General features: G+C 39.9%; 1 protein-coding gene across 2 annotated transcripts in view; it reads left to right on the plus strand.

The window, feature by feature from the left end:
* The window catches only part of LOC122806915 (inositol hexakisphosphate and diphosphoinositol-pentakisphosphate kinase 2-like), a 1,544,141-nt gene that overhangs the window by 1,330,937 nt on the left and 185,291 nt on the right, over nt 1-27,913 (plus strand). The window contains exon 27 of one of the 2 annotated variants that reach the window (XM_044077730.1): nt 2,177-2,239. The exons of the other annotated variant lie outside the window; for it this stretch is intronic. Within the exon in view, the coding sequence (XP_043933665.1) occupies nt 2,177-2,239 (63 nt within the window). The remainder of the gene's footprint in view (nt 1-2,176; nt 2,240-27,913) is intronic. 2 annotated transcript variants of the gene reach the window in all.

Below are 27,913 nucleotides of genomic sequence, written 5' to 3' on the forward strand. Positions count from 1 at the left end.
AAATCACTGGTGTTGCCACAGTGGGTTAACCTTCTCACTCAGAGTAAGAGGTCCGTAATACACCCCAGCCTGAAGATAATATTGCTGTCAAGATGGATTACTCAGTGCTCATCCCTTCCAGACACTTGTTTTCTGAGCATGTTGTATACATCTTGAAGGAGGTTAGAAAATATAGCAGCAGGAAATCCTACATAGTATAATGGAAATGGTTCTTTGGTACCTTAACAGAAGAAGGCAGCCCTACCAAGCACAGTCAACACTGGTTCTCAGTTATCTATCTGATCTCCTTAAACAGGGGTTTGTCTTATTCTTCTATTTAAGGTACATTGGTGTCATTGCAGCTTGTCTCTTCCTGGAACCCATTGCTTACTCTCAACTAGCAAAGAAACAATTCCAAAAAGGACTCCACCTCCTCCACCTAAGGTCATCTAGAAAGGAGATGGCCCCACTGTGGGATCTTAACATTGTATTGGAAATCCTTATACTTAATTGCTGTAGGCTGGCAGCTTCAGATACCATCAAGATGCTTACCTGGAAGGCTGATCTACTGGTATCCTTGATATCAGCTATGTATTTCAGAGTTGCAGGCATTAATGTGTAAGAAGCACTTCCTGGTCTGTCACAAGGATGGCGTTACTCTGCACATCAACCCCACTTTGGTGCCCAGAGTGGTCACTGAACTGTCCCTCAATCAGGCTAGCAACCTTTCTGTGCTTTATCCATGTCCACAAAGTCAGCATGAGAGAATCCCTCATTCGCTTGATATGTATAGGTAGCACAGATTTTACTTTGGCAGAACAAAGGCAAACAGGAAATCAGAGCAGCCTTTTACTGCCTTTACAAAAGCGAGAAAGAGAAGGCATGTGAACAAGGAAACTATCTCGAACAGAATTGCTAATTGTATTTCATTCTGTTACCAGCACTATGTAACACTAGCACCCAACAAAGTCAGCACCCACTTTACCACAGCCACGGCTGCCAGCTCAGCCTTTTCTTAAGGGGAATCTCTATACACACATACACACACACACACACACACACACACACACACACACACACAAAACTAGCAACCAACAAAGTCAGCAGCCATTCTACCAGGGCCACAGCTGCCAGCACAGCGTTTTCTTAAGAGGAGTCTCTACACATACACAAGCTATCCTGGAGGCAGGAACATGGATCTGTTTTTCACACATCTGCCAGTCACTGCAACCTAGGGGCTATGACTAGGACCAGAGTAGGATTTGCATCCACCATTATGGAATACTGCTAACAGTCATTGCAGCAACAGTGAGCTATGATGAACACAGTACAGCCGTGTAATGTACCTACCAAAAATGTAGATGTTTGAGTAAATTCACTGTTGATGTACAAATTCCTTTTCCCCTGCTACCCCCAGCCCAGCTCCTTTTCCTAGGGTTAGGATATGTTCCCTGTCTTCCTATTCCCTTCTACCACCCCATGTAGATTTCTTCTCTAATTCCTCCTTGACACAGATCTGGGTAGGTCATGCTCTGGGACAAGAAAGTCCTGAAGATGACACCTACAGACAACCCTTTGTATCACCGATGCTCATATGTTGTAGGGATAGGGTGTCCACTGGGTAATGTAGGAAGGTGAGAGCTCTAGCATTTGGGCCAGCCGTGGGCTTCTACAGGCCAGAAATCCCAAGAGTCATCGATGCAGCAATGAACCCAGTCGATTATCTACATTTATGGTAAGTACCTAACACAAATGTACTTTTTTATTTTATTTTGTTATTTATTTATTTTTACTGAAGCAGAATCACCGTCATCTTTGATATATTTTCAGTAGTGACTGCAGGAGATCAGAGTGGAACTTATGATCAATCCCATGGTAAGGACATTATCAATGCCATTCCATTCCTGTTGTATAATTGAGCAGTAAACAGCAGCAGCAGGCTGTGTTCAAACTTTTAGCAATGAAGAATGAACTTCTGCAGCAGGTGGGGGTGACTGTAGGAGAGATGAGCATTATGAAAATGTTTCTTTTTTTACATGAGTTGCTCCTGAGCATGTTACTGTAAATGATGTTTAGAACAAATGGTATAGAAGGAATGGGAAGGATGCAGTAACGACCAGACAGTGTTGCTGAAAGGTCGCATGTTTGTGTGTAGCATTAATGAGTGTTAACTGTAGTGATCTTTTTATCTCCTCAGAATTGTTGTCTATGCCAGCCGTAAAACGATTTTCTGTGTCGTTTGCAAAACATCCGACTAACGGTATGTCTGCATCTTTGAAGTATTATTCGTTCTTGTAACCTTCATAATACCTCATTCCTCCTTTGTTTCGCTGTGCATGTTCCCAATCCCTAGCACACTACTTTTACACTTTGTCATGGTGTTTCCTGACATCCAGGCCCAAACCTTATGGTTTCATCTTCAGTACTTGTGTCTGGCACAGACTAACCCTTTTCACTTTGTCTGACACACACACTTTCTCCCACCTTCCATTCATATGTGGTTCTCTTTTGTTTCACATTTCAGTCTTGTAGTTAAATAGTGCAGCTAATGTGTTTGTGGGTAGTGGGCACTATTGAAAAATGTTCCCTATCTTGTACCATCTTCATTCTACAGATCCTACCTTCTTCCAGGTTTTGTATTAATCATTAACAGTTTTAACATGTAGAAGAGACTCTAGAATGTTTAGAATTTCAGTAATTATGCTCTCTAAATTACACTTCTCAGCTATCTTACCACTGACAGTATGACAAACAACCCTCTGATCTGCATGGGGTAATGATTATCCCAAGAATGCTAACAATTAGAATATTTAAAAACAACTAGTCCCTGAAAATCAACAGCAGAGAATGTAATTTGAAAAGCACTAACTCTAAAGGTATATGAATATTTAGTATGATATTTTTTATGTTTGTCTTATTTTCTACATTATGAATGATGATGTTTCAGTCAAGGTAACAGATTAATGTTTTGTGTTTTTCTTTTAAACTTTGTGTTGTTAAGGGTCTGTCTTTAAAAAAGGTCTAAAAAATAAATCAAGATGTGCACACTCATTGTGACTTTTGTGTATATCAATGTATGTGTGGTGAGTGTGTGTGTGTGTATCGACACTGTCACACACACACACACACATATACACACACACGTATGTATGTATATATATATATATATATATATATATATATATATATATATATATGTATATATATATGTGTGTGTGTGTGTATGTGTGCGTATGTTATTTATGTATATATTTATATATATCTATGTGTAAATATAGATGGTTGCCTTTCAGGATGAAGACACATCAGAATGTAGATATGTCAAAATGTTAACAGTTAAGAATGTAGACAGAGATAAGTGAGTTACTGTTAGGTCTAGGAATGCATTCGTGCCAGTGCTGGTGGGTTAGGGTTAGAGCAATGGTTTTATTAAGGGGATAGGTTTAGCATTATACATTTGTTGGTGAGTGTTTCTGTGTCTGAGCCTGTCTTGTGTAGGGATAGCATTACAGAACAGGGTTTGCTAAGGTAAGGTGCAGGGTTAGGAAGAGGATCAGAGTTAGAGTTAGGGTTAGTAGACAGATCACATCCTATGGTATTGGTATGGTTTAGGGTTCTTTTTGGTTTAGTTTTGGAGTATTTTTAGTATAAATTGATCACAGACGTAGAGTGTTTGCCTGTTTTTTTTGTGATTAATGTAATGAGGCTTTAGGTCTTTTTGTGTCTATATTTTGATGTGCAGACATGGTGAACTGTCTGTATTTTGGTGTCTGTATTGTAAGTGGCTCAATTTTGCTGTGTCTACTTTTTTAAGTATACTTGTAGATATAATATCCACACATATAGAAATATATATGTGTGTGTGTGTGTATATATATACATATATTTATATATATGGTTGCAGTAAACTCTGTCAAATAAATGTGTCTTTGTGACACTCTTTACTGCGCTCTGTTTGAATGTAGGAATATTGAGCATTTCTTTGATGTGTGAGATGTGCTTGTTGTCAAGGTAAGTGGATTTTGTAATGCTGAAAATTTGTTATATACCGAAAGTTTTAACATTGGGGTGGGAATGTGTGTATATGAGTGTTTGCGGGTTAGGGTTAGAATAAAGCCTAAATAAGGGAATGCATTTATTGGTGTGTGTGTGTGTGTGTGTGTGTGTGTGTGTGTGTGTGTGTGTGTGTGTGTGTGTGTGTGTGTGTGTGTGTGTGTGTTACCAGGTTAGATTTAGAGTAAGGGCTAGGTAAGGTTTGTGCATGTGTGGTGGTCTATGGGACTAAGTGAAGTGTGTAAATGTGTGTGTGTGTGTGTGTGTGTGTGTGTGTGTGTGTGTGTGTGTGTGTGTGTGTGTGTGTGTCTGCTTGTTTGTGTGAAAGTATTAGGGAGTCTGTCTGCATGTATGCATGTATGTGTGTGTGTGTGTGTGCTGGCATTTTGTGTAGTGATACTGTTAGGGAAAAGATTTTTGGCATGGTAGTGTCTAGTGCTGGGGTTGGCAGCAGAGTTAGTTTAGGGTTAGCACACCTGAGTAATGATGGACACTGGTCAAACCCTAACCCTACTACTGCTGCTAAAACCCAAGTAAGTGTGTGTGTAAGGTACAGACATTATGGCCTTCCCAGTGGCGTTGTGAAGCACAAAGCGGACCCCAAATGCCATATTGCATGTATAAAAAGGGCATCTGTTTTTTTTTTTTACAGTTTGAATTTTACATTTAATAGTTTGTATATGGTAATTGTATGTTTTGTAGTATTGTTTAATGCAAAATAGTTTATTTGCCCATTTTAAGTAATCAGTAGCTGTGTAGGGTTATAACTTTTTATCTGTGTGGAATTTTGGTCTGAAATGATAGTCATTTAGGGGCCTTTGTACAGTCCAATTTACAAACAGATGCTATCACTACAAAATACCTCACAACGAATGAGTCTGAATCAGGAGACTTTCAGCAGCACCGTGGTTCAAAAACGTTTGTGCTGCTTTCCAGGTAACAAAGCCTCAAAAATCAAAATTTTCACAAGAGTAATCAAGAACTTCAATTTATGTAAATATGTTTTACATTTATCTGTATGTCTATCTATCTGTATAGATAGATATGATATGCAGTGTTTCAGCTTGGCCTTCACAGTTTTTAATTTGAATTAGCTGATGATATGCTTGTTCTAATCTACAAATATTCACAATGGTAATCATTTTGGTGACAACTCTCCAGCATGGAAAGAAAGAAACATATAAATAGTAATGCTTCTGCAACTCCCATCATATTTCTTAGGTTGATTTTAGCTGATTGTATGTTTACTACCTTTATATAATTGGATTTCTGTGGTAAATGTTATATGAGATTTATTTCTATTTTACTATGCATTTCTTTATTCATGCAGTGTTTTATTTTTGTGTACTGTACATTCAGATTTTCGTTGTAGGTAAAAGATGCCTGTTATATTTTTTAAGCTGATTATGTTTGTGTGTAATCTGACTCATGGCTTAGAGTGGCTGCTTTCTGTTGACATGCTGTCTGTTTTTTCTTCATGTAATTCAATTCCTTTATCTACGTAAAATGTTTCATTTTCTCTTTTGGGAGTTTATATTTTCACTTTCTACAATTTACTTAATTGGATGTCTTTTATAGTTCCTAACCAGGTAATGTACTTAAGTTTGAATTTTTAGTGTTTTATCACTCTAAAGTGTGTATGATTTGTGCCAAAGTCCTGCTTCTAATTTTTCTCTGTTTCTTTTTTATTAATATTTTTTGCAGAATTATTACTATATTTGAGTTGGTAATGTGTATTGCTGGCATTTGATTTTTAACTGACTTACCTGCTTTTAAGTATTTCAGCGTTTATACAATTTTCCCCTTCTAACTGACTTTTTAGATGGTAGCACTTTGTTGAATTTTGAAGTCTGTGAAGGAGTTGGGATCTGTGAGTGAATATGAGGTCCAGGTGTGAGGTCCAGGTGGCCTGTATTAGCTTTTTCCCATGCATGAAACAGATTTGATGTACAATTAGGTAACAATCTTGTCATTTAACTTTGCCCATGTTTCATATATATATATATATATATATATATATATATATATATATGTGTGTGTGTGTGTGTGTGTGTGTGTGTGTATATATATATATATATATATATATATATATATATATATATATATATATATATATATATATATATATATATATATATATATATATATATATATATATATATATATACACATGGGTCTACTTCATATGACCTAAATTTCATTTGACTGAAATTCATTTGACTGACACCAAAACATTGAAAGTTCAAAAGACTGAAAACTCATTTGACTGAAACTCATAACACTGACACATTAAAGTAAAAGGTATATGCCCTTTTCCCAACTGTAGTGCAATCCTGGAGTTAGTAAATATAGTTGGGGGGGTACAGCCCCCCACATTGGGGGGTGTGGGGGGCCCCACATACTTTTTACATTTTAAACAATACACATGGATATTTGTAACTGCAATGAATAACTCTTTGCAGAAAATAATATTTACCTAAACTATGTGGGAGGCTTCACCCCCCAACTATATATACTAACTCCAGGATTGCACTACCGTGGGGAAAAGGGCATATACCTTTTACTTTAATGTGTCAGTGTTATGAGTTTCAGTCAAATGAGTTTTCATTCTTTTGAACTTTCAGTGTTTTGATCTCAGTCAAATGAATTTCAGTCAAATGAAAATTAAGTCATATGAAGTAGACCCATATATATATATATATATATATATATATATATATATATATATATATATATATATACACACACACACATATATATATCTGTATATATATATATATATATATATATATATATATATACACACACACACACACACACACACATATATATATATATATATATATATATATACATATATATATATATACACACACACACACACACACACACACACACAAATATATCGGTGTATGTATGTATATATATATATATATATATATATATATATATATATATATGTAGTGTGTGTGTGTGTATATATGTATATGTGCGTGTGTGTGTGTGTGTGTGTGTGGGTGTGTCTGTGTGTTTGTATATATACATGCACACACATACAAATATGTATACTATGATGGAATGCAATGTTTAGACTTGGCCTTCACAATTCTATATGTTGGGGCTACACAGTCCACCCCACATGCGCAGCTGTGGCTCCCAGTGATTTTTTTTTCCTAAGACACAGTGTGCACTAGCCTTGAGGGCTGTTGTGCTGTATCTGTGAGTTAAGTATCATAAGTCAGTCCTTACAGAGAGGACCTGAGTATTAACATCTTTGCATGAATATTTAGCCGTGAGTAAGAACTATTTATATGCACACCTCAGACACTGACCTGACTAACAACAGGAAAAACAATGCTCCTGCTTAAGAGTGAACCTGCAAGCTACCCTAAAAATTATAGACCAATAACTTGCCTTCCGATGACGTATAAACTATACACTGGAATTGATGCCAGCTGAGTTTATTGTCATTTAGAAAAAAATCAATTATGGCATTAGAACAAAAGGGCAGTAAAAGAAAGTCATATGGAACAAAGGATCATTTGTTGTTAAAGTCATAGTGCAGAACTGTAAAAAGGGGAAGAATCTAATTATGGCATGGATAGACTACAAAAAAGCATTTGACATTATCCCACATTCATGGATTAAAGAGTGCTTAAAAATGTAAGATTCACCTTTGTCTGATAAACTATATCACAGCAACCATGAACCAATGGCAAACCACTTTGCAGTTAAGCCATGATAAAGGATAAATTATTATTCTAGGGATAAAAATCCAAATGGGGATATTCCAGGGTGACTCTCTGTCACCCATGCTCTTTTGCCTTGCCCTTAACCCATTAAGCTGTCTGCTTAACAGATTAGGTCATGACTACAGTTTGGCTCCCAGAAAGCAACAAAGTGTAAAGACTTCTCTTTTTTGATGATTTAAAACTGTATAGCTCATCAGACGTGGAACTGAAAGTACAACTGCAAGTTGTCAAAACTTTTTTCAGATTATATAAGAATGTCATTTGGTCTTGATAAATGTGCAAAAGTAACCTTTAAAGCAGGAAAGCTGCAGCATCAAGAAAACATCAGTTTGGGACAAGAATGTGATATAAAAGAACTTGAGCAAGTGGGGGTGTATAAATATTTTGGAACTGATGAAAGATCAACAATGTTACTTGAACAAATGTGAATAAAACTTAGCAAGGAATGTTTTAGAAGACTTACATTAATTCTGAAAACAGTATTGGCATCTATGAACAAAATTCAAGATATAAACCAATTTGCTCTGCTTGTCCTAACTTACAGTTTTGGAGTGAGTGACTGGCCCCAAAAGGTGTTGTATAAATTAGACAGGAAAACAAGAAGGATGCTTCATGCTGATCAAATGATTTATAAAAATCAGTGCGTACCAAGATTATAAATTCATAAAATAACAATCCCTGTTCATCGCTAAAGGTCTAAAGCTGGTAAAATAATAATAAAAAGAAGAAAACAAAACTGCCGGCTCGACAACCATGGAAAACTATTTATTAAAATAAAAGAATTGGTAAAGTAAATACTAAAAGACTAAAAGTCAGTCCAAAGATTCAGAATAAGCACTTTCAACCTTCCAGCCTTTCTCAGATCCATAGAATGCAACAATTTCATTTCCTTATTACCATAGCCAACGTCCAGTCAATTCTCATCCAATGGGCAGCCGCCTCCTTGAATCCAACCTGTGATCAAGATTATGTATTCCACATTCCGAAGGAGATATGGGTTTCCTTGAAACTGATTACATGTATAGATCTGCAATCATGAGACTGCATACATATCTGCTGACCTCACAAGACCGAAACATAGTGAAAGTATTGAAACATGAGGAGAATAAATCTAAGGTTACTTCCCTTCTTAGTCTAGCAGAAGCATATTGTCATCAAGCGGGAATGGAAATCAAACCAGAAGTAGATAAAAATCAGGCAGCAACTGAATGTGCCAAAAAACAAAAGAAAGAATATAAGGAATGATCAGATTAGAAGGCAAGAAATCTGGAAAATGCATAACTAGAGTTGCAAGTATAAAAAACTTGTGGAAGAACCTCATGTCGATCAGGATTGAATGCAAGAATAGTTAAGGAGAGGCAAATTCAAACCAAAAGATGAAATGTTAATATTGGCTGCCCAAGTTAATGGGCTACATACACAGTGGTTTACAAAGTCCATTGAACGTGTGGGAGAAACAGACAAATGTAAGTTTTGTAAAAAAGCATTGGAAACAGTCACACACCTTGTTGCAGGTTGTGACATACTAATGGCAGAAGGGCTGTATACTGAAAGGCATAATAATATGGCAAGACTGTTGCACTGGGGATTATGCAAATATTATAATATTGAAGTGGCTGAAAAACACTGGAAACATGAGCCACAAAGCATCATAGAAAATGATGAAGTCTACATCACATGAGATCACCCATTACCAACAGTTCAAAAGATAGATGTGAGAAAACCAGATATACTGATCCATGAAAAGATGACAAAAGTAGCATTGATCATTGAAATTGCTGCGCACAATGACTATAGAGAGACTCAAAGTCATAAAATATCAGGATATGCAGGCAGAAATGAGAGCAATATGGAAGAAAGATACTCAGACAGTTCCAATAGTAGTAGGAGCAATGGGTCTTATAAAAAAAAATCTATAATCGTATTTAAATATGTTACCAATACATGTAATTCCATACAAGTTGCAGAAGGAATCATTACTGTGCACATCACGGGTGCTGCAAAGAGCACTTTTGGCTAACATCAAAGAGTGAAACAATACTAATTTCATGAACTTTAATCATACTTTGACTTAGGAATCGGGTCCATTCCCATCATGGTATTAGAAACCCAAAAGATTTGGAAAAATTAAAAAAAAAAGAGGACCTGTCTAGATTCTTCATCTCTTCCTATGGACTGTGATAGCTTTGTCGGCACTCACCTTGGATTTTGTGTAGAGGTTTCACATGCTAATGCCATTTTTCTTGAATAAAACATGAGCACCATAATTGTGTTGTTCAGTCCTGCAACTTTGGCTTTAGTTCTTCTTTAGTTTGACACAGCATTTTAGGTACAGTTATAACTTTGTATGATGCTTTATTTAAGTTTAAGCTTGATCTTTCTTGTAGTGGTTTGAGAATGCTTGCATACATTTGAGTTTCAGCCATTACACCGAATATGTAGGTAACTTACAAAATGACATGTATTTCAGGACCATAGAAAGGCTTGAAAAGAAGGTATATGTTTCTGCTACCTGTCTTTCCATGCCATTAATTAATACATCTATAAGATTAGGTATTATACTTTTTGTTTTTTACAGTATGGTTAGATTAATGCCAAGCCTACCTGACTCTGACACTAAGACCACCTAACAAAACATGTTCAGCTCTGACACACAGGCTACAAGGCATTCCATCAAATGTGGGTGTGATGCTGCATGCCTCTTCCTGAACAGCTGCTACTGCATCAGTCATAAGGAGGTATTCTTGGATGTTCTTCGTGTTTCACTGTTGCAGTCATTACATTTGGGTTATCTGCTTGCAGGTTGCCCTCATTCGGCCTGAATATCAAAGTCTTGGGTCCTGCGTCAGTTGCTGTATCCTCTTCCATGACATCAGGTCATCAGGGGTATAAAACATGCAGCCGACGCCATTTTATTCAGTCTTTCTTGCCACGCGGTGCCCGAAGCAGAAGCAGTTCGCAAGTGCCGGTCGTCCGACTCCTGAAATTTTCACATTCGAGTTTCAGAACTGAAGTCTTCAATTAAAGCTAAGTACCCCATTGGGGAAACTTTTTCTTGCTCCTTACCGATGCCAGTAAAACTTAATAATTGCATTACTTGTGGGAAGCAAATACCTCATAAGGATTTTAATTTGTACTGTATTCCTTGCCTAGGCCCAGATCATAATGTGCCTTGCTGTCGGTTTTGTGCTAGATTTAACTAAAGCACTATTAAGCATTTGTATATTTTTGCTTCATAATATTTTGGATCCAGATTTAATTACCCTGAAATGTCATCGGATAGCAATCTGACTACTGGAGTTCACAAAAAATGCAAAGAAAAGGACAGAAACAGACCGTTGAGGTCCAAAACCGACAAAGCTTCTCCTAAGCCAGTCACCGGTTCGCCGGTACTCAGTGAGGCGCTTTCGCAGCCCCTGATGCCCGCTACTTTTGAGTCGCAGGCCTCTACCGAGACCCATGCGGAGTCTGGTATGCCACCAGATTATCATAGTTTTGAACCCATGGATGTCTCTCCCTCAGATGGGTCTGGAGCCGCTGTGCAGGCACTGGCTTCTGAGGGTGTTTTCAGGCCTCAACATTTCTATATAAAACCAATGCCAGCTTCAAAAACAGACAAAAGCAACTTCTAAGTCTAAAAAACAATGCATGAGCCATGTGCTCAGGCCCCTATGCCTAACAAAACAAAACAGATGATTAAAATGGCTGAGGACTTAATTACCTTGATCAGGGGTTCCCAACCCCCCCACTGCTAAGAGGCCTAGGCAAGACACTGATTATGAATCTTCAGATCAGGTTTCTATTTCCTCTAATTCCTCTTCTGATCAAGAATTTTCTATACCACCATATGAGGATTCTGATGCAGAAGAATCCATCCCATCTGCATCTCCTCCTGAGGATTATTCTTTTGGAGAAACCTTGCATTTTCATTGGGAGAGTCATGATTTCTCTGAATCAAAAAAGAGGCATAGGGATTTCCTTCTTCTACCTCAGCATAGGCCTTTGGCTATACCTCCTGTATTAGACATTGTTGATGATGTGTTTTTGGAATCAAGCATGGCTCCTGATTCCCTACCTCCGGCTCCTAGTAAGCCAGACAGATATTACAGGGTTCCTGACTCCTACAAATTTTTATTCAAAAATTCTGCTGCCGATCCTGAAACTATCTCACAGGGTCCCAAAGTTGTAAAGGCCTCTACAGCTAAAAGTCATACCCCCTCTGATAGAGATTCCAGGGTGCTGGATAGATGGGGAAAGAAGGTTTATGCGTCTGCAACCTTGGCAATTAGGGCCTTAAACTGCCAGTTTCATATGCTTAAATATCAACAGCATGTTATGGGCTTATTGAAACAGAAGATGATGTTGATTTCTGATTGTGTGGAAAATAAAGAATTACAGGAATTATTGCATGCAGCAGAACAGGTTGGAAAGCATAACGTATGTGGTTTTAATTCCTTGGTGGCCTCTTGCAGGGCCGCATTTACTGGAGCTGTGATTAGAAGGCATGCTTGGCTCAAGGAGCAAAATCTGCCTGATCAAATTAAAGCTAAATTGTTGGATGCACCTTTACAGCATGATACCCTGTTTGGTAATAAGGCAGAAGAGGTTTTAAAGAAAATGAAAGACAAACCTAAATCTATGCAAACTGTAAAAGATTTCTTACAAGTGCAGCCACCCAGATTCACTAGGCACTGGCCTACTAAAAATTGGTCCTTTCCTGTGTTCAGCAGAGCCTCACAAGGCAAATCCTGGTGTTCAAAAGGCTCTAGATATCAATCACAGGGTTCTTACAGGTTAAAGCAATGGGGTGCCTCTACCTCCAAATCTGGAGGAAACAAAGCACAACCCGACAGTAAGCAGTCTCAATGACTTCCCTCTACCATCACCAAGCACTTATCTTTTGGCAGCCCCCTTGGGGGGAAAATTAGCACTTCATGCTCAAAATTGGCATTTAATTATCCAGGACAAGTGAGTATTAAACATAGTATCCCAGGAGTACAGATTTCATTTCCATACTTTGCCAATTCCAAACGGTTGGCCAGATCTGCCACAAAATCAATGGGCAGAGGCTCAGAAACAAGTTACGTCTCTCATGGATATGGGGGCTATTCAGCCAGTACCAGAACAGGAAAAAGGTCAAGGTTTTTATTCAAGACTGTTCCTGGTACCCAGAAAAGACAATTCCTGGCATCCAATACTGGATTTATCGATTTTGAACACATTCTTAGACATTCCAAAATTCAAAATGCTGACTTTACAACAGCTACTGCCCATGCTGGGCAAGAATGCTTGGTTAGTGACTCTAGACTTAAAAGAGGCATACATATATACCCCAGTAAGGGAATCGTGCAGAAGATACCTCCGCTTCAAGGCAGGTTTTATGCATTACCAATTCTCTGCATTGCCCTTTGGCTTATCTACTACGCCCAGGGTCTTTACAAAGTGCCTGGCCCCAGTAATTGTATTTTGCAGACGAAGAAGCATACAAATCTATCCTTACTTGGATGACTCATTCAAACAGAAAACAAGGACATTCTTCTTCAACATCTGGCATTTGTAGAAAGGCTTCTAACCCTGTCTAGGGTACACAGTAAATGAAAAGAAATCACAACTGATACCCTCTCAAAAAATTACATTCCTGGGTGCAATCTTGAATACAACTGCCCAGATGGCTTACCTTATGCCAGACAAAGGCAACTGACTATATACTTCAAACAGCTGGCAACAAAAACCCAGTTATCTGCAAGACAAATTCTGCAGGCTTTGGGGTTCATGGCATCCTGCATTCTACTAATTCCATATGCAAGACTGGATATGAGGAAACTTCAATGGTATCGAAAAAGTTTATGGAGTCGACATTGTCACAGTCTGGAAACAATGATTCCTCTCATTCCCTGCCTACAACAGGAGTTTATTTGGTGGGCATAGAAATGTCACCAAAACAAGGGACTGTCTTTCACTCTACGCCCTGCCACCCAAACCCTGACTACAGACGCATCAGACTGTACTTGGGGGGGCCCACCTGGTGAGGACATGCATTCAGGGATATGGACCCCAAAACAAATGCATCTGCATATCAACCAGAAAGAGATGCTAGCTGTTCAGAATGCCCTGACAGTCTTCAAGGACTTACTTCATCCAGGACAACTACTGATAAAGACGGACAACACCACGGTTATGTGGTACATAAACAAACAGGGGGGTACACATTCCTACCCCCTTTACAGACTAACCATGGCATTGTGGGAAACAGCCTTGACTTACCAAGTACATCTACAAGCACAATTCCTGCCAGGAAAACAAAATACTCTGGCAGATGACCTAAGCAGAAATCTTATGGACCCTCATGAGTGAAAACTGCATCCACACGTCTTCAGCATGGTAACACAGAAATGGGGGAGCCCAGACATAGATCTATTTGCCTCTCCCCAAAATTATCAACTGGACAAATTCTGCACAAGGATTTATCACAAACAAGCATGGAAAGTGGATGCCCTATCCTTCAGTTGGAAAAACCTATCAGTCTACGCCTTTCCTCCTCTGCCTCTTCTTCCCAAGATCTTACTAAAGGTCAGACAGGAAAAACCGAAAATGATCCTAATTGCCCTGGACTGGCCTCGCCAGCACTGGTATCCAATTCTAAGGAATATGTCTCAACTCCCTCCTTGGTACTTGCCTCAAATACCTCATCTACTGTCTCAACAGAGCAATCAAATTCTGCACACTCAGCTCCAAACTCTGAACCTGGCAGCATGGCTGATAATGTAATTATTCAAACAACACCTCTCAGTAAATCTGTGATGGATGTCATTTTGGAAGCCAGAAGGCCTAGTACTAGAAAATCTTACGCTGATAAATGGAAGAGATTCTGTGCTTGGAACCAAGCACAAGGGACGGACACAGCAAAACCAAATATTCCTCAGATTTTACAATACTTGACTGAGATGCTTGACAAGGGCCTATCTTTTTCTTCAATAAAAATCCATGCCTCTGCCATCTCGGCTCATTACAACACAGAACCTCAAATCTTTTCTCATCCTCTTCTAAAACAGTATCTTAGAGGGGACAAAAATTTAAGGCCTCCCAGAAAATCACCAACTCCTGCATGGGACCTCAATTTTGTGCTGGAAAAACTCACCATGCCTCCTTGTGAACCAGCAGCTACTGCGGATATAAAGTTTTTATCTTGGAAAACAGCTTTCCTTTTGGCAATAACTACAGCAAGAAGGGTTTCAGAACTACAGGCCCTCATGGCTGTGGAACCTTTTATTACATTTTACCCAGACAGGGTGTCCCTCGGGACCAATCCTTCCTTTATGCCTAAGGTAGTTCCAGTGTGGCTCTTAACCAAACTATTCACCTGCAAACTTTTTACCCTAATCCGTAGAACAAGGGGGAGTGGATTCTGCATTCATTGGACGTGCACAGACAACTGAGATTTTACCTAAACAGAACCAAATCTCTAAGAAAGTCTGAGCAACCACTAGTGGCATTTGCTGCAGGATCAGAGGGGAAGATTATATCAAAGCAGACTATTTCTAAGTGGATAAGCCACTGCATTCATTTCTGCTACTTGCATCACGGTAAACCAGTGCCAAAGGGAATCAGGTCACATTCCACCAGGGCTGCCTCTACCTCAGCAGCTTTTCTCAGAGGAGTTCCAACCAAAGACATTCTAGAAGCTGCTACTTGGAGCTCTGTTCATACTTTTACAAAGCATTATCATTTGCCTCTTTTCTCTAAGTCCAGGCAGGCTTTGCCACTGCAGTTCTGCAGGGCCTTATAGCTATTTAGCTCCATCCTCCCATCCATAGCTTTGGGATTCTACCCAAATGTAATGACTGCAACAGTGAAACATGAAGAACATAGTACAGTTGCATACACTTATGTAGATGTTCGAGTGTATTCACTGTTGCAGTCCGGGTTACCCACCTGCCATCCCCCTTTTTTCTAGAACTTCTCTTTCCTTCACTATATTCTAAAGCCTTTGTGGTGTATTTGCTTTTACATAAAGTTTATGTTGCTAAAAGTGCATTTATTTATATATTGCTGTATATATATATATATATATATATATATATATTTTTTTTTTTTTGCTCCCCATTTGGGGGGCACCTGACATCTTGGGCAAGAAAAACTGAATAAAATGGTGTCGGCTGCATGTTTTATACTCCTGACGACCTGACGTCATGGAAGAGGAAACAGCAACCAATGCAGGACCCAAGACATTGATATTCAGGCCGACTGAGGGCAACCTGCCAGCAGATTACCCAATTGTAATGACTGCAACAGTGAATACACTCGAACATCTACATTTATGGTAAGTGTACACAACTGTACTTTTCTTCTCCAATCATTGCCAGATCATGTCAAAGCTAAGCTTTTGGATGCTCCTTTGGATAAGGACAACTTGTTTGGATACTCTACTGCTAAAATATTCAAAAATTAGAGGAGAAGGGAAAGATAATGTAAAGATTTAAGCAACCTTTTCTTTTCCCTATCTCAAAGTTCCAGAAAAACGTTTCCCCTCCAACTCAGGTTCCTTTTGACACAAAAGCCAAAAACCTTCTCAGTACAAAAGGAGGATATTTTCAAAGAAAACATGGCAAGAAAAAAAATCAAATCTGATTTTAAAGGGTCCAAGGATCCTCCTTAGATAAAGGCTGCGGTCTCTGACTATTTTCTTCCCCCTGGACATTGCCTTAGCCTCCTCCCTCTCAACCTTTCTGGGTAACTCTCTCTGTCTCTCTCTCTCGCTCAATGCCTCCCACTTTGGAGAACACTGACATCCAGTGCTATGGTTTTGGACATAATAATGAATGGATACAGAGTCCACTGGAATTCCAAATAGTGTGGGAAGAAATATCCAGGGAATTGTTATGGCTAGGCTTGTATAGGCCCTAGGGATGATAGCCTGGTACCAACCTATGAACCATTCCATTTTCTTCTGGAATTCCTCAGGCCTACTCAGGTCAAAAACATCTGTTACTTTCAATCCTGCATACCTCTTCCTTCAGGGAATAATGTAACCCATCCCTTCCCATCAAAAATGAAATTACTCTATTTGAAGATTTTCATTGTACAAAGAAAAGAAAGGAAGGAACGTGGAATTCAGTTTTGGATTTATCTATTCTAAACATATATTTAAACATTCCAAAGTCAAAGTATTAATGCTCCTATCTTTTTTTCCACTGATCTTTCCCCAAGCTCTGTTGCTCACCTTAGACCTGAAAGATGCCGATTTCCATATCCCTATTCATCCAGACTGCAGAAACAGTTTAAGATTCTATGTTTTGGGATATCACTTTCAGTTTACGTCTTTGCATATGGGGGGTCAACACTACTGCAACACATGGTGCTTAGCCCCATCTTGGAATTCTGCAGGCTCTTAAGTATCACTATCTATACGTAGCTGAAAATGACTTGCAGTTCACTATCAGCTTCTTTCTCAACTTGGAGTTCACTCTAATCTTCAACAAGTCCAAATTGCAATCGCTGACATTTTTGTGATGGGTTCTGAATATATCCGGCATGATAGTTTTCCTCCACTGAAAAAAAATCATTTTTTGACAGTCTGCTTTCTGTCCCTCACAAATCTGTAATTGGCCTCTTCAAAAGAGATTCAGAGAGACTCAGGGTTCATGGCACCTGCAGTCCCTGCAGTCCAAATGTTTCCTTTTGCTAGACTTCACATGAGGAAAATTCAGTCTTACCTGAAATGTTTTTGGGTACAAGCCCGATACTGTATTTTCTTCCCAAATTCCTCTCTTGTCTTTTGTGAAGAAAGAGTTGTTTTGGTGGATCAGCTAGATGTAACCCAACCCAAGGGATCTTCTTTCTTACAGTTCTCATCTTCAAACGGTCTCAATAAATGCTTTTGACCATACTGGGGGGGGGGGGGGGCATGTTCAAAGGGTTTCAACATTCAGTATAGTCTAAGTGAAACACTAGAAAACACAAATGTCAAAAAAATGAAAACCTTGATCTTTCCCTTACAGTCTCTTCATCACCTTTACACACCAAGGACTCTTCAGGTTCTGACAGACAATATCACAGTCGTTTGGTATGTCATCAAACAAGAACAATAATCTGTCAACTTTGCAGTCTTGTAATGATGGCTTGAGACGTTGCTATTCATCACAGCCTTTACCCCATGTATAGTCTACATTCTGTCTGAATAGAATTCCTTGGCAGATTACTTGAGCAGATCCAAGGCAGACACCCATGAATGGGTGTTGAACAAAGGGATATTCTTTCCGATTGTCCATCAGTGTGGAATTCCCAGGATAAATCTCTCAGCCTCCACTATGAGCAGTCAGCTTCCTTGCACCAGAGTCCCATGCAAAGAAGTCTGGAAAATGGATACCTCTTTTTTATGAAAAGGGGAATTCCTGTTAAACTCCCTTTCCCCTCCTTTCATGGGTCCTTCTGAAGATTCAAAAACACAATCCAAAAATCCTGCTGGTGACTTCTCTTTGGTCAAGACAACACCATTCTCCCTTCACTTTCATCTAGCCAAGGGCAATCACCACAAATTACCCCACAGGATGGACTTCCTCACACATAAGAAGGGCGGTGTCATTCATTCAAACCTGAGGACTTTGAACCTCACAGCTTGGGTGCTAGGTTTCCTAATTCCTTTTAGGCACCGGTGCTGTCTAGATGTGCTACAGGTAATATGAGGCTACAAAATCTGCAACAATTAAATATTATATTTTGAAGTGGAAGAAATTTTCTTTGTGGTGCAATAACAGAGGACAAGGCCATTAGCATGGATGCCTTTCTCCCTGAAATATTTGTGTGAGCTGCTCAGCTGTGCCTAACATACACCTCAGTCAGTGTGCACCTATCAGCCATCTCAGTCTGCATAACAATTGATCCTCTTCTCTCTTTACATTACGAGGTCGAACAAGTCCTAAAATGTTTCCTCATATCAGGTTTCCAGGATAATCCATTTTACCTCCTTGGGACAGGAATTATGTGCTTGGAAAATGAATGCTACCACCTTTACAACCCTACTTCTTCTGCATCTTTAACATTCCATACCTGGAGACCAGTTATTGTAGTGGTATGATATCTGCCAGAAGAGTATCTGAGTTACAAGCTCTTATCTCCACTTCCCAGTTCCTGGTCTGCCATATAGAAAGGGTGAATCCTTAGGGCTCACCCTTCCTTTATGTCTAAAGTGGTCACTGAAATGTCTATAAATCAATCTGCCCAGTCTCCTGCATTTCGCCAAGCTTCAAAATAAGAGGAAAATAATCCTTCATTTGCTTGATTTCCACAGGCAGCTTAGGTTCTACTTCTACATGACAAAAATTTTAGAAAGTCTAATCAATCGTTCATTTTCTTTGAAGGAAAACAGGAATGACATCCAGTTTAATAAACAGACCATATCTAGATGGATTTCCCTTGCTATTTCCTAATGCTACTCCTTCCTAGGCAATTCCATCCAAAATCAAATTATAACATTCTAACAGAGCAGTAGCTTCTTCTGGAGCTTTCTTCAATTGTATTAATTCTAGATCTGTATAGAACGCAGCTACCTGGTCTTCCATTCACACACCTGCCAAACATTACAGATAGTTGCATTTTTAAGTGCCGTAACAGGTTTTGCCAGAACCATCCTTCAGGGTTTAGTGGACTCCAGTTCTGTCTCTCAAACCTCTACTCATTCTGCCTTAAATTTTTTGGCAATTGTCTGTTGAGTTAGCATTGCTGCAACAGTGATCTAGCTATAAGCATAGTAAACATGTGTAAGAATATATCATAACACCAAATGTCCATCTAGATCAGTGTTGCAGTATATGCACCCTCCTTCCACCACCATATCCCTGATTATTATTATTCTTTTTAATTCAAGGCTGATGTGCATTCCATTTCTCTTCTTTCTACTGTGTTTTATTTTTATTTTTTTTTTATTTGTGTCCGAGTCTATACTGATAGAGTATTAGCCTCCTTCTGTAAGAAAGCTTTGAGGATTTTTCCACCAGTATATCCCTTAAGCACTAACAAGATATCTCATGCATAGGTTTTTGGTCAGATGTACAGAATGAAAAGAAGGTGCTTATGCTTCTGTAGACTGGCAGAGCATATGGTATACTTCATCGGATATGTCCCTTGAATTTGCATAAATGCAGTAGCGATCTATTTGAAAATGTATTGTTATGGTAAGTTGTTGCATAACTATGCTTTTCTAATGAATGGAAAAGGACAAGAGACATTTCAGATCTTATGTACAAACATTTTGGTAAAATAATGAGCAAATTTCAGAAGACACAGCTATTTTTTTTTTTTAAAGTTCACAGACTGTCTGTGTGGGCGTGTCTTCTTTTTCAGTGTACTAGACTTATTCATTTATTTTATTTATTTTCAGTTTGATTACCGGGAAGTCCACTGGGCCATGAAGTACCCATTTTCAGTGGAGGCCTGGGGAGAAAAGCTCCAAAGACAGTACAATCAAGGTTACATAATACAAGTGATAAAAATACAATGTCCAAAGCAGTCAAGAAGCTGTGAAATGCAGAGTATACATAGAAGATTTTTTTTTTATTATTATTTTGGCTTAGGTAATTACATATTTACAGTATTTACATACTTACAGTCAACTGAAAGTCAGCTAAAACCATTTTGGCGGAAAATAGAAATGAAATAAGAGAGTAGAAAGTAGTGCCAGAGTATAGAGGGCTTAGTGGAGAAAATCCCTTGAATTTATATAGGGTGAAAGCAAGGACATTTCCATTTGGAGGATAGGTGTGAGAAAAGTTGGGTCTTAAAGGATTCCGTGTTAGATATGGTCCTAAGTGATGGAGGGAGGGAGTTCCATTTTCTACCAAGAGAGAAGGAGAGTAGAAGCTGGCCAGCGGGATGTTTAGGTTTGTGAATGGAGATTAGGTTTTGGTGTTCAGATCTCAGAGATTGGTTTGGGATGTAAGGGGGAAGGATGTTAGATAAGGCTGGGCATTTATCTGGGTAAAATATTAGTTTGTGAGCGGCTGTTAGTTGGAGATAGTCAACGTGGTTAGGGAGTTCTAACCAGTTCAGTGGTGAGTAGAGGTTTTGGATTTAGTGGCAAATTTAGAGATCTTATTTTAGCTAGCTTCAAGTTTAGAGGAGTTGGAAGCTGACAGATTAGTTAGAAGTGGAGCACCATAAAGTAGAGAGGGTAGGAGGTAGGTGATAGCCAAGGTGTGCCTAGAGGAGTTTGAAAGAAATTGATTATTCCTGTAGAGCATACCTAACTTTTGGTGGGTTTTCTTTATGTTTTGTTGTATGTGGAGATCGAATTTGAGGCATTCATCAATGGTAATGCCAAGGAGTTTTGCGGAAGGGACCACTTCTATAGGAGTGTTGGTTTGGCTTAGGACATTGAAAGAGTTTTATGTCAAAGGAAGAAGCCTTGGTAGGGAGGAAAATTAGTATTTTAGATTTATTGGAGTTGAGGGAGAGATGGTTTTGGTGCATCCAGTTTTCTGTAGTGGAAAAAGCTATTTGAGTTTTAGTCAGAAGTTCAGAAAGGTTGGAGGTGGCACAAACTAAGGTGGAGTCATCAGCGTATTGGATGACTGTAGTGTCAGGGAGGACAGTGTGAAGGTTATTTATAAAGATGTTGAAAAGCATGGTGTCAAGGATAGATCCCTGAGGAATGCCGGTAGGTGTAGGCAAGAAGAAATAGGTAGAGTCCTTCCATCTGACAGCCTGAGATCTGTCAGAAAGGTAACTGGAGAACCATGATAGAGTGTTAGGGGTGAGATTAAGGTTGGTGAGATGAAAGAGAAGATGTGTATGGGAGATGGTGTCAAAGGCTTTAGAAAGATCTAGCAGAACTGTTGATACAAGAAGTCCAGCATCTCCTGCTTGATTAACAGTTTCTAGGAAGGATAGTATGGCAGTGTGGCCTGGATGGAAGCTGTGTTGGATGGGTGTAAGTAACTGATTCTGAGTTAAGTAGGGTAAAAGTTGGTGGTGGACATATTTTTCTAGAATTTTAGATATTGGAGAGAGTAGGGCAATGGGGTGGAAGTTAGAAATGGTGGTGTTTTTACCTCCTTTGTGAAGAGGAAGAATGTAGGCTGAACGCCAAAGTTTGGGTAGGTATGACTCTTTTAAGGATCGGTTGATCAGGATACTAATTGGGAGAGCAATACCTTCAGCTGCGCATTTGAGGAAGGAGGGGGGAATGTTGTCAGGGGCATTAGAGCATGGCTTTAGTTTGGATAAGAGTTTTTTATAAACATTGTGGAAACTGGTTTGAGCTGGAACATGAAGGGACAGTTATTAGGGATGTTGGAAGTAGAGTTGAGGAAGTTGGGAGGATTATTGTCCGGAAATGTTTTGGTTAGCTTAGCTATAGAATCTGTAAAGAAGGTGTTAAAGTGAGAGCTCAGTTCTTTGTCAGTTAAACTAGGGTCAGGGCAGGGGTTATTTCTTGACCCAGGATGAAGAAGAGAGTTAACAGATTTCCAAAATTGTTTTGGGTTCTTATTATTATTGGACTGAAGTTTATAGTAGTAGTTTTTTTTTGTCCAAGGTGATTAATTTTTTTACTTAGTTGTGGAGTTGGGTGCATTGGAGCAAGGCAGAAGACAGTTTACTTTTCTGAAAAAGCTTCCAGGATTTGTCTCTGAGATGCATGGTATGGTTAGTCTCTTTGGTCAGCCAAGAAGCAGAATTGGCTTTGATTCACTTGTTTCTTAGGGAGGCTAGGGAGTTAAGAGTATTTAGGAAGATGGAGTTAAAATGCTCTACAGCGTTGTCAAGGGGGAGAGTGTTTAGGATTTGCCAGTTAATTTGTTTAAAAATGTTAGAGAAAATTGTGGGGTCAAAGTTGCTAAGGTTACGAGTTTGAATGTAATGATGTTGGTATTGGGAGGGGTTAGCTGAGTGATGGATGAAGGCAGGGAGATGTTCACTGAAGGTGTTAGGGGTAGTACCAGAGAGAGTGATTTTGTTTGGATGGGAGACTAAAATCCAATCTATGATGGATCCTGGGGGGTGGATTTTGTTAGGACGGGTTGTAGAATGGATTACTTGGGTGAAGTTGCAAAGGTTAATGGCTAGGGAGGGGGTAGGAGTGTTGATTTTATTCCAGTCAATATTGACGTCACCTAGAATAAAGGTTTCATATTTTATTTCTGATGAGGCCCAGTGGAGAATATTTTCAAGGGTCGAGATATTATCGCCTGGGGAGATATATAAGGAAATAATGAAGATATTTTTATGTTTATTTAGTCGGAGGAGACTTGCTGTTATTTCAGTATTTTTGAATTGTGGGTTTGGGATTTGCAGGGGGATTAGGGATAGACGGTTAGAGTAGATTAGGGCAGAGCCTCCACCTTTTTTGTTTAATCGGCAACTTCTGAGGATGTGGAAACCTGGAGGTAAGATTTCAGAATCAGAGATATGAGGTTTTAGCCAGGTTTCGGAGATGGCTAAGATGTCAGGTTGGTTGTGATTGATCCAAGCATGAACATGGTGAATTTTGTTGTTAAGGCTCTGTGCATTGATAGTGAAGACCTTAAGGGTGCTAAGAGAGGAAGTAGGAGAAGAAGGAGAAGGGGGAGAGGCTTAATTGAAGTAGGGGAGGAAGGGGAAGGAGGGAAGGAGTTGTTAGTACTGAGGCAGAGGCCATGGTTAGGATATATGTCTCCAGATAAGGCTAGGATATTACACGAGATAACTTTTTGCCTTTTAAGTTTGGATTGTAGGAAGTTGTTTGGAGTTAGTGGAAATGTAAGAGAGAAGGTTTTTGAAGAGGTGGTTGGAAAAGGTGTAGTAGGTTTGGTGGGATAAGGGAGGGGAAAATGGAGTGGAAATGAGAGAGTAGAAGAGGTTGTGGGTGAGTGAAAGGGATAGTTTGAGTAGAAGGTGTGTATGTGGGAGCTTTTGAGGAGTATGAAGTAGCATGATAGAGAGGAATTAGAAGAAATAATGAGAAGGGAGCAGGGGAGTTGGGAAGTAAAGAGGATTTGGGAGGGCATGTTTGGAATGGGTGGGAACAAGAAAGGGAAAAATAAGAAATGAAGTTGTAAGCTTAGTTGAGGAGAGAAGGTAAGGAAGTGGAAGGGAGATATAAATTGTGGATAGGAGAGGGGAAGATTAAGTGTAATGAGAAGGGGAGGAGTAAGAGAAAAGGGAGGAGTAAGAGTGGGTGGGGAAATTAGAGGAGGTTGAGATTGGCTAATTGATGTAGAATTAAGGGGTAATAGTAGAGGACTGTGATTGGTTAATAGCAATGGTGGGAGGAGTAAGTGAGGGATAAATGTAGAGGTGCTGGGAGCAGGTGGAATTTGGGGGCAGGGTAGGGGAGTGGAGTGAGCCCGCAGGGCGAACGGAGCGGAAAGAGCCAGAGGAGGAGAAAGTGAGGAAGACAATCAGTAAGGAGTGAATAGTCAGAAGGTAAGTTTAGCAGAGATGGGAATAGGAAGAAAAATTTACAGAGAAGTGGAGTGGAGAGTAGATGTAAAAGAGAAAGACAGAGGGAGAAGGTAAGAGACTTAAAAAAAAAAGGATAGAGGAGGCAGTTATAAAGCGAAGAGTGGATAGGTAATCCTAGGACAGTAGTGAGGGAGAGAGCAGAGGAAAAGAAGGTAGAGGGCTGTTTTAGGGGAGATGAGGAAGGAGAGGGTAAGGTAGTGGGGACAGTAAGAAGGTAGAGGAGTGCCACCTAGTGGTCAGTCAGTCTAAAGCAGTAGAGACCCCAGGGAGAGAAACAGGTAAAGGGAGGAAGGGGCTTCCGAGGTTCAGGATAGAGGGTAGAATAAGGGGAGAACTGAGAGTAAAAGCAGCAAAGAATGGGGTAAGAATTAAGGGGGAACTAGGAGTGGAAGCAGCAAAGGAGAGGGGGGGGGGTTGTGGCTGCTGGCTAGCCTAGCAGGGAAGCGCACTGCAACCTAGTAGAAATCAAATTTTAAAATTGCAAAGTGTTACAGTAGTACACATACTTTCTTAAATCCTTGCTGTAGGAAGAACTCAGGGAGCAGAATGGCCTTACAGCTTTGGATTAGGTGTCCGTTTAGCCAGTTCTTAGCCAGAGTGTTCAGGAGGGTACTTTCAGGAGGTTAGGGTGGGGTAGGCAGGAGCCCAAGTTTCTTAAATCCTTGCTGTAGGAAGAACTCAGGGAGCAGAATGGCCTTACAGCTTTGGATTAGGTGTCTGTTTAGCCGTTTTTTAGCCAGAGTGTTCAGGAGGGTACTTTCAGGAGGTTAGGGCACCCAAGTTTCTTAAATCCTTGCTGTAGGAAGAACTCAGAGAGCAGAATGGCCTTACAGCTTTGGATTAGGTGTTTGTTTAGCCGGTTCTTAGCCAGAGTGTTCAGGAGGGTACTTTCAGGAGGTTAGGGCTGGGTAGGCAGGAGCCCAAGTTTCTTAAATCTTTGCTGTAGGAAGAACTCATGGAGCAGAATGGCCTTACAGCTTTGGATTATGTGTCCGTTTAGCCAGTTCTTAGCCAGAGTGTTCAGGAGGGTACTTTCAGGAGGTTAGGGCAGGGTAGGCAGGAGACCAGGTTTCTTAAATCCTTGCTGTAGGAAGAACTTAGGGAGCAGAATGGCCTTACAGCTTTGGATTAGGTGTCCATTTAGCCGGTTCTTAGCCAGAGTGTTCAGGAGGGTATTTCAGGAGGTTAGGGTGGGGTAGGCAGGAGCCCAAGTTTCTTAAATCCTTGCTGTAGGAAGAACTCAGGGAGCAGAATGGCCTTACAGCTTTGGATTAGGTGTCCGTTTAGCCGGTTCTTAGCCAGAGTGTTCAGGAGGGTACTTTCAGGAGGTTAGGGTGGGGTAGACAGGAGCCCAGGTTTCTTAAATCCTTGCTGTAGGAAGAACTTAGGGAGCAGAATGGCCTTACAGCTTTGGATTAAGTGTCCGTTTAGCCGGTTCTTAGCCAGAGTGTTCAGGAGGGTACTTTCAGGAGGTTAGGGCGGGGTAGGCAGGAGCCCAAGTTTCTTAAATCCTTGCTGTAGGAAGAACTCAGGGAGCAGAATGGCCTTACGGCTTTGGATTAGGTGTCCGTTTAGCCGGTTCTTAGCCAGAGTGTTCAGGAGGGTACTTTCCGGATGTTAGGGCAGGATAGGCAGGAGCCCAAGTTTCTTAAATCCTTGCTGTAGGAAGAACTCAGGGTGCAGAATGGCCTTACAGCTTTGAATTAGGTGTCCGTTTAGCCGGTTCTTAGGCAGAGTGTTCAGGAGGGTACTTTCAAGAGGTTAGGGCAGGGTAGGCAGGAGCCCAAGTTTCTTAATTCCTTGCTGTAGGAAGAACTCGGGGAGCAGAATGGCCTTACAGCTTTGGATTAGGTGTCCGTTTAGCCGGTTCTTAGCCAGAGTGTTCAGGAGAGTACTTTCAGGAGGTTAGGCCGGGGTAGGCAGGAGCCCAAGTTTCTTAAATCCTTGCTGTAGGAAGAACTCAGGGAGCAGAATGGCCTTACAGCTTTGGATTAGGTGTCCGTTTAGCCGGTTCTTAGCCAGAGTGTTCAGGAGGGTACTTTCAGGAGGTTAGGGTGGGGTAGGCAGGAGCCCATGTTTCTTAAATCCTTGTTGTAGGAAGAACTTAGGGAGCAGAATGGCCTTACAGCTTTGGATTAGGTGTCCGTTTAGCCAGTTCTTAGCCAGCGTGTTCAGGAGGGTACTTTCAGGAGGTTAGGGCGGGGTAGGCAGGAGCCCAGGTTTCTTAAATCCTTGCTGTAGGAAGAACTCAGGGAGCAGAATCGCCTTACAGCTTTGGATTAGGTGTCCGTTTAGCTGGTTCTTAGCCAGAGTGTTCAGGAGGGTACTTTCAGGAGGTTAGGGCGGGGTAGGCAGGAGCCCAAGAAATTAGGTGCGGGTGCAGGAGCCAGGGCTGCACAGCAGCTGAGGGAAAGAGTAGAGAATTTAAGATGGCGTCTATTTGGAAGCGGGAACTTTAAAGAGTATCAATCTAGGTACTACTTTCAGTCATGATTGGAAGGAAGAAGTGCATGTTATATATATTTAAGACTAGGTAAAAATAACTGTACTACATAAGGGTAAGAACAGAAAAATAACATTTAATGTTACTCCTCAGACAAGGAAGTCCTCAAGGATACTGTTTTACTGAACCATTTCTTATTACCTGTCAGTGACTGGGAGGTATTGAAAGGTATTATACAATCTCTAAAGGTTATGAACTGGGTTCAATTCACATACACCTGATTTTGACCAAGACGACACAGAAGAAACTTTTGAGGCAGAAAAATGCTTTTAGATATTTCTTGTCATGGTGATAAAGTTTCCAAGAAATGTTATGTTTATTCTAAAAGACTTTATCAGTCTAGTTACATGCCTGAAGGAAGACTGGCAAAAGCATTTCAGAGGGTTTCTACTGGCATTACAATTCATTTATGTAACTAAATGACCACTGGAGTATCCTTGAGCTTCTATCACAAAGTGACCTTCTCCCCTTTCTGTATCAAAGCCTGTGTCATTACCCCAGTCCAGTAACCCTTTCACTGAGGAGCAGAATCTCTTGTTTTCTGTGATAATGGGAACGATTTCACTAGATGATTGGTTAAAAGGTCTTTTGATGTCATTTTCTGAAAAGAAACTCAATGAAAAGAGACCCAATCAAAACTCCATCATCAGTCCTTTCTAGAAGTGCCATTGTCTATTCTAAACAATTCTCACCCTTTTTTGTAAGATGTTAAATGGATATGTCATCGAATGCATGTCTTCTGCTTGCAGGTTGATCGATATTCCTCAAAGTTCTTCCTAGTTCCAAAGGAGGACATTGGTACTTGGATTACTTGTTTACTTGCTATGGATCTGTCCAGCTGTTCATGTTAATGACTCTTCAGACAATTCAGTCCCTGTGTTTAGAGATTTCTGGAGGGTCACCATCAATCTGTTATATATTTGCTGGCATGTCTCTAGCTTCAGAAATCAGATGAGATTTTTGAAACTTCAGGTGATATAACAGTATTTTTGGTTTGATTATTCAGTTTATGATATTACTGTTTGACTACAGGACCAAGAATCTTTTTTCTTCTTTCTTTCTTTTTTTTTTGTATTTTTAATCCCCCACCCCAAAACCGTTGTATCATTTATATTGAAAAGGAATGAAATTATTCCTTATGTAAATGATTGTCTGATTCAGATTCAGTTTAGTCATCAATTAATTGACA

This window comes from Protopterus annectens, chromosome 7.part0, assembly GCF_019279795.1.
Source record: "Protopterus annectens isolate FY-2018-M chromosome 7.part0, PAN1.0, whole genome shotgun sequence".
NCBI lineage: Eukaryota > Metazoa > Chordata > Ceratodontiformes > Protopteridae > Protopterus > Protopterus annectens.